The sequence below is a fragment of the Chiloscyllium plagiosum genome, unplaced genomic scaffold (genome assembly GCF_037043375.1).
Source record: "Chiloscyllium plagiosum isolate Xiang-an unplaced genomic scaffold, Cpla_swu_hap1 HiC_scaffold_35, whole genome shotgun sequence".
Taxonomy (NCBI): Eukaryota; Metazoa; Chordata; class Chondrichthyes; order Orectolobiformes; family Hemiscylliidae; genus Chiloscyllium; species Chiloscyllium plagiosum.
In genome coordinates, this window is record NW_028270173.1 from 62,166,637 (window position 1) to 62,174,839 (window position 8,203).

Genomic DNA, 8,203 nt, shown 5'->3' on the forward strand with positions numbered 1-8,203 from the left:
GGTGAATTACAATTGGCAAATTCAGTTTTACTAGGTTTAACACCAAGCCTGCCTTCCAAAGGCGATCAAACAAGTCTGATAAATGTTACAAATATTTCTTCCATGTATGACTAAAAATAACCAGATCATCTATGTATATGACACAGTTAGACAGTTCAGCAATTACCTTATTGGTTGGCCTCTGAAATATGGCTGGCGCATTTTTTTGTACTGAACGGCATGACTTTGAACTGATAGTGTTCATTCGGACTTATGAAAGCCAAAATTGCCATCACTCTTTCTGACAAATGTCTGTATCCTCTGAGCAAGGCCAACTGAGAAATATAAGTTGCTTATCTCACCTTTTCAAAACTGTCTTCAAAATGCTGAATCGGATATGCATTCACTCTTTGTTACTGCATTGACATTGTAATCATCCACCCATAACCCAGGTACCACTGGTTTAAGCGCCATTACTATGGATGAGCTCAACTCACTGCAACTCACTTTGATTATGTCGCCTTCGAGCATGCTTTCAATCTCTTTCTGAACCTGCGTCAACATTAGAGGGTTATGCCTAAAAGGATATTGCTTAATTAGAATAACATCGCCTATATTTACATCATGTATATTACTTCCCAGCTTATTCCTGCATATGTCTCCATGTGATAGTAACAACTCTTTCATGTCATTTCCATTTCCCTCTGGAAGCTAACTCAATGGGTTTCCCAATTTTTGACAACTACCTCATTGTTAAATTTAATTTGAGTAATATCCAATTCAGAATCCTTTGATATGGTTGTTCTTTCTGTGTTGTAAGCAAGAACACATTCTTCTGTTGCTTTCCTATTAAAATAACTTTTCAGCATATTCAAATGAGACACTTTGTGGTATTTATTTGTGTCTGGTTCCTTATCAAGTTGTTCATCTCACTCATTCTCCTTTCGACTTGATAAGATCCACTAAACCTTGCCTTTAAAGTTTCACCTGTCACTGGAATTAACACTAAGACCTTATCCCCAATATCAAAATGGCGAGTTTTTGATTTCAAGTCTGGTTCCCGTTTCATTGCATGCCGTTGATATGTTTGAATCCTGCCTAGCCAACTCCCCCATTCTATTTAATCGTTCCCTTAAATTTTACGCACATTCCAAATATGTGTTCCCTGAATTCTAACGTGCCAATTTCTCCATAATCAACAATAGTGGTCCTTACACTTCATGCCCAAAAACTAATTCAAATGGGCTGAATTTGTTTGATTCATTTCATGTACCACTTATCGCAAAATTTACAAATGGAATTTCCTTATGCCAATCATCTGGATCGTCTTGGCTAGAATCCCTCAACATGATATTTAATATCTAATACCAACTTTGTAGCACCCCTTGCAATTCTTCAGGGACACAGTAGATTTGAATTGTTTTATTCCTCAGCTGCCCATAACTTCATTCTAAACGTTTGATGTAAAGTTTGACCCTTGATCTGATTGTATCTCTGTGGGTGGCTCAAATGGTAAAATCAAATGCAGGATCTTAGAGGATGAAGTCAGAGAGTGAGCACCAACCTGGACCTGTTTCTTTGGGTGCAGCCGCTTTTCTAACTACTGATAAAACCAAACCAAACCAGAACAAAGCTGAGTTGGAAGAACTTACCACTCCCGTTTCATTGTACAAGTGTTTTTTTTTTAACTTGAAAGCCTTCTGCACGAGGCAGTACCTGTTAACTATAATCAAATTGGCCTTGAAACCGTTCAACCCCACACTTTTCGTAGTCTCTGTCTTTTACAACCACTCTGAAAGAAATAAAAGGACAACATAAGTTTGTTAAAGGAGGCATCGTCACAATGCACAATATCCTCGAGGAAATTACTGACTGCCCAGTTTCCAAACTGTATTCACAACAGAAGATGCAAAGAAAAAGGCTGGTGCAAGTGTTGCGATGCAGAATGCACCAATTAATGATGTTTGAAGTCAACATTAAGCTCTGTTTACATTTTTAAACATGCAATTTGACTCAGGTTAAATTAAGTACAACCATCCCCCCCCCCCACCCCCACCCTCCACCCCTCTCCCACCACGACCCCCACCCCCACCGGTCATGCGTTCAATGGAAAACCATTCAGTACTCTCGTCACATGGTTTTTCTCTCGTTTTATTTATTCTTGTTTTATTTCGTAGACGAATACAATCCAAAGCTTTTTTCATCGACATTTGATTTTCTTTTGTCTCTTGAAGCTCAGTGAATATATATTTTAAAAGTCAGAACGGGAGAGTGATTCATAATATTTTTTTTTTTTATTCAGAGTCGTGTCCAGAGGCTGTAAAGTGACGAATCAGAAATTGTGGTACTGTGCCTCCAAATGGTTTTGGGCTTCTCTGGAGCATTACCGCAGACGAAAGAAAAAAAAATACAGAGATAAGTGCAAGACAGTGAATTGCAATATTAACTGGCTGGAACTTTGCGATCATACTCGTAGTTTGAGTGTAGATGATCTGGAAAGTGAATACCCAGTCAGCGTAAAGGAAACCAATATTTAAGTAGTGAATGCAGTAAATCACATTGGAAGAGGTTCAAGTAAATAACTGTTTTTCTTAAAGCATGTTTTCATGGTCTTGGACGGTGACGACAGAGAATGTGAAAGGCAATTCTTCCACGTCCTGCAATTTTACGGAAGGGTGCCCTTGAACGAGGCGTTGATGCGTTCAATAGAGCAGTGGGTCCGAATGTCAAGACGATAACGGCCCCTTCAGGATTTTGACTGGGCAAGATATATCTGCTGGCGACATCGCATTGGGGAGGTAAAAATGGACAGCGGGATGGAAAGTGACGAAAAAGGAAAATATGCTTCTGAAGGAGAAGGTAATGTGACAAGGTCAGAAATGTTAGAATCAGTGTGAGCACGTGAGGGGAAGCATTCAGTGCAACGGAAGAAGCTGACCGATTTTGAATCTCTGTAGAAATATAGGTGCATGTTTAACGAAGAAGACAGGGTGAAACAATCCTGGCAGAAGTCACCTGGGAATTGTTCATGTTCTAGAGGGTCCAACAATTGTGTGAAGGTTTTCTCAACTGCCTTGACACTTGAATGGTATCTTCCATGTGAAGAGCACAGATAGTCAATACTTTTATAAATGATTCATTGAACAGCCTGCGTTTATGTTATTTCTCTCGACTTTAACTCAGTTTGTGTAAGCAGGGGGTGAATGATCTGTCTGATTTGTCAAGTAGCTCACATAAATGGATTTTCCTCCTTATGAAAGTAATCGTGATGCATCCGAAGTGAGGTTTGTACAATTTACTTCTTAGAATCCTGACAGATCCTTTGGTGTCAGCACGTTGATATCTGCAAAGGATTGATGAATGAGGGAATAATTTGGTCAACATGTGGCACCTGGTTGATGGTTGCTGAACACCAGTCATTCTGGGAAAACTCAATTGTACAGGTTTCTGTGCTCTGTAGTGAAGAGGATTTTGCAGGTACAACAAAATTTTGTTTGCCCGTGTCATTTCTGGTTTCTTGCTTCATGACATTTTCTCCGTCTAGTTTTACCTTTTTAACCTTTGTAGCAGTTTGATACAATTCACTGGCTTGCTTTATCATTTCAGGAGGTGGTTAAGAGTGAAATCTTTAGTTGTAGTCTGGAGTCGCATGGATGCAAAACTATGCAAGGGTACGATTTTCTTCTTTAAATAACGTTACGAAACCATATCTTTTTTTTTCAGTAAGTGTTTACACGGTTTCCGTGAGAGTAGTTTTTAAGTCCAGATTGCATGCCATACAAATACGTGCGTAATTCCACAAAACATTCATCCCGGGCAGAGATATAACTAATCCAGTGAATTACGAATCCAGTAACACCACCATACATCACTATCTCTCCGAAGGTTACTTACTAATTTTGATCCTGTCATGAAGGAGGGTGGCCCAACGCTTAGATAATGATTTGCTGACCACACGGTAAAAAAAAATTAACAACTGATCTCACATTCCTTGCTGTTTGTGGAAGAAAATCGGTACTTCTATCACCGTTATACACCGTTAGAGCGCTGGATAGAGATTTTCTTTTCAAAAGAAAGTTTATTTCAGATATTGAGGGCGTACAATAACACATGCAATAGGGAAGCGCATAAAGTGTAGTGCTCACACAAAAAGAGTATTGGGCGATGGAAAAAAACACCGTCGGTGTCAGTTCAGAAAAAAAAAGAAAGGTGTTTTATAAGTGTGGTAGGAGTAATAGAGTAACGAAAGAAATAAAGGAATCCCATGATCACCAACATGACAATATGTGTGAGTACCCAAAGACATAATTGGGGTTTTAAATGAGTGCTTCCTATTTATATTCATGACAGAAGGAGGAAATAATAGGAATGGAAAGAAAAGAAAGGACTGCGATATTATTGAGCAAATTAGCGTTGACTGGGTGAAAATATCGGCTGCTTTAGTGGGTTTGGAAATGGAAAAAATACCAGGTCTAGGTGATATGCATCCCAAGATATTATGGGACGAAGGGAGGAGAATGTGGAAGCTCTGGAATCACTTTTGGAATGATCTCCAGTCACTTGTCTAGTTCCACATGGCTGAAAAACAGCTAATCTGGTGCCATTCTTCAAAATGGGTTGGAAGGATTAATTAAAGCACGACAGTCCCGTGGGTAGGGAGAAAACTGTTAGAAAGTTTAAAAAAATCTGAGGGACTGAGTTAATCTCCACGTGGAGAGGCCAGAAAACGTCAACGGTAGTCAGCAGTGCTGGCAGGGATGCATACTTGTCAAATTATATTACATTTTTCGAGGTGGGGACTGAGAATATACCCCATCACACTCAAATACACACTCTATTAAGCACACACAGATGCACCCACACAGACTCACACACTCACATGCACACGCACACATGCACACACTCATTCGCACTCTCTTCCCCACACACACACGTTCTATCTCTTCCCCTGACTTGCACGCAAGCATACATATAAGTTTATGGGGTGAACTTCCATTTACAGAATTGTGTTTCCAGATACATTCTATTTTGCTCGAAAAGCACACAACCTACAATGCAGGCAGTCAATCCATGTGACATTTTATAAATTCCTACTTTGGAAATAGAACATGTCTGACTCAAGACTTGATTACAGACACACTCCAACCTCTCACTTTTACGCATTCTCTGAGCTGAAATGTTACCTTTTAAAAAATAAAACCTTAAGTTATCTCAGGAATGTGACTTGAAAAAGGTTGTCGGATTTACATAACAATACATTGATGCCTACAACCATTTCTAATAGATGAAAAGCCTAACAGCAATCTAGGTCTGTTCAATATATCCTATCATTTGCATGACACTATGATCTTGCGCTACAAATTCAATGTATAATGATCCTTCCCCAATACCTACCTGACAAATGAACCGCACTCTGCACTTCCAAATAAACCTGAAGGACTATAACGTGGTGTTGTGCTGTTTTCATTTCATACAACAAGGCATTGAAGACAAAGAGAAAGGAGGTTAGACCACATCTGGAGTTCTGTGTGCAGATCATTAGCTATACTGTTGAAAGGACGTGATTGTATTAGGGAGATTACAGAGCGGATTCACTAGATTCTTTCCTGAACAAGAATGGTTCAGTTGTGAAAATAGGATACTGTAGAGCAGAATAAAATTGGGGAGGGACCAGATTAAGCTGTAGAAAGTTGTTTGGGGCATGGCTAATGCAGATATTCAGAAACCTTTCCTTTTAGTAGAACACTCCATGAACAGGCGGCACAGTTATATGGTAATGAGCAGGAGCTTCAAGGAAGAATTTGAGAAATGTATTTCAAGAAGAGAGAACGATAGTATCAAGACCTCATTGGTTTAAAGGGTCGTGAGCTGAGAACGTTCAAGAGACATTTTGCAGGACACTTGAAATGACATAGTATGCAAAACAATGGACCAAGAGCTCGAAAATGGGATTTGAATTGTTATTCCAAAATTCAAAATTAAAGCAATTATTATACGTGTGTTTATTCACTTTTGGGGTCTTTTAATCCACACATTTCTATTCTCACTGAGCATTGGAGTAAAAAAATATCAATTTGTTTAAGTAGCGGTAACGAATGTCAAGTCATTGCAATTTGCATGACATCATCACCTTAATTGAATTTCCTATGATCTATAAAGCAGCTTCAAGTTAATGCTTCTTATCGCTGTGTGAGCCAAGACAAGACGTTAATTCACCTTTGAGAAAATGGAACGACCTCTAATTGTGCAGCTAGAAGCGATTTATTATCCTTTCCTTGCAGTGGTCGGTGTTCCCTGTAAGTCACAACAGTACATTTTTCTTGTTTTTGTTTCCCTACATGTTTTTGTAGTGCTGTTCTTGCTGTTGGAATAATCGTGACATTTTCAGATGTGCAATTTGTAAAGTCTGGCTACCTATAAATCGCTGAATATATGGCAGTTCTGTGGTTGTGTGAGTGGTTCCATAATTCTGCTGTTGTATTCAGAATGGATATGTAAATTTGAATTAGTTTTATTGTATCATTTCATCCCAATTCCAAAGCCACCATTCTAAAACAGTCATAGAGATGTACAGCATGGAAACAAACGCTTCATTCCAACTCGTCCATTGCCGACCAGATATTGGACCCCAATCTTGTCCAACCTGCAAACACCCGGCCCACCTCCCTCCAGACCCTTCATATTCATGTACCCATCCAGATGTCTTTTCAATGTAACCATTGTGTAAAGTGAATGATATTTGATCAAATTCTGTTCTGTCTTCTTCTACTGTTTGTTTCTGCTAAAGTAAAATCTGGTTGAGAATAATAGTGGTGATTTAAACTGGTCTGGCCCAATTTTTGTTATTACCTATGTGCTCATATCACTCTTTTATGTTATTTATGATGCTGTAGGAGCTGCTCACATGCTAACAAAGTGGAGATAACTCCACTTTATTGTCATTGGATGTTTTAGATAAGTTTTTGTATGACCTATTAAATTACATGAAATATGTCCTATTCAAATCATGATAAATGTTATTCCATTCTATATTGGTATCGATATTATACCATAAAACATTCTGACATAAACTGATTAAACTGAGTATTGATTCACTGAAACTGATGTGACATGATCACATGAGACAAAATCCGTCTGATGCAAACTGAGCTGAGTGACTGCACAAAGAATTTAGTGATAATTTAAACGTGACAGGTTTACAACTTGATTATCTCCGTGAATTAGTATCAGCTAATTTTCTTTTTTTTTTTGCAGGTAATCTAATAGCAATTGGGATTCTCTCCCATGGAAAGTGTGGCCTTTCAAAATGCATCACACGTTACCTCGTGTCCATGGCAGTGGCAGACCTACTAGTGATAATATTTGATGTAATATTTTACGAAATTAATGACATTTACTTCTCATATACATTTTTGGACTTCACGCCCATTTGCAGTCTTAACATCACCCTGGTTTACACAGCAATAGATTGTTCTGTTTGGTTAACAGTTGCTTTCACTTTTGATCGATTCATAGCCATTTGCTGCCAAACGTTGCGAGAAAAATATTGCACTGAAAGAACTGCAACGATAGTTATAGCAACTATCTTTGCATTGAGCTTTGTGGAAAACATCCCAATTTACTTTGAAAATGAACACTTGGAAATGATCAACGATATAGCATGGTTCTGCAATGTAAAATCAAGTCTCTCTAGTTTACCTCTCTGGGTCGCATACTTTTTCATTGACGTTACCCTAACACCATTTGTGCCATTTGTATTAATTGTGCTGCTCAATGCTTTCACAATTAAGCATATTGTGCAGAGCAAGAGAGTGAGGAAAAGGCTTCAGAGAAGTGACAGAGACGATTCTAATGATCCTGAGATGGATAACCGAAGGAAGTCGATCATATTATTGCTGGCCATCTCTGGATGTTTTATATTGTTATGGACGGTAACCTTTGTACATTCTGTGTGCACACAATTTGTGGGCATCCCATTTATGTTTACAGATTACTACGATCCATTTGCCATCATGGAACACACTGGATATATGCTTCAATGTTTGAGTTCATGCACAAACACGTTTATCTACGCAGTGGCTCAGGTCAAATTCAGAAAGGAATTGATGACCATTCTAAAATATCCTGTGTTTCTAACTAATTTAGTGCCGTTGCAAAATAGAAAATCAGGTATATCTGAATAGATTTTTTGATTTTTCTTCCAAAGTTTTTAGTTGTCCTATTA

At 38.5% G+C, this 8,203-nt stretch overlaps 1 protein-coding gene across 1 annotated transcript; it reads left to right on the forward strand.

Annotated features, from left to right (window-relative positions):
- Nucleotides 1-2,783: 2,783 nt before the first annotated feature.
- On the forward strand, nucleotides 2,784-8,162 carry LOC148141048 (G protein-coupled receptor 15-like). The gene is made up of 2 exons (XM_087979062.1): nucleotides 2,784-2,838; nucleotides 7,234-8,162. The coding sequence occupies exons 1-2, from the start codon at nucleotides 2,784-2,786 to the stop codon at nucleotides 8,160-8,162; spliced, it is 984 nt and encodes a 327-aa protein (XP_087835188.1).
- Nucleotides 8,163-8,203: the final 41 nt, after the last annotated feature.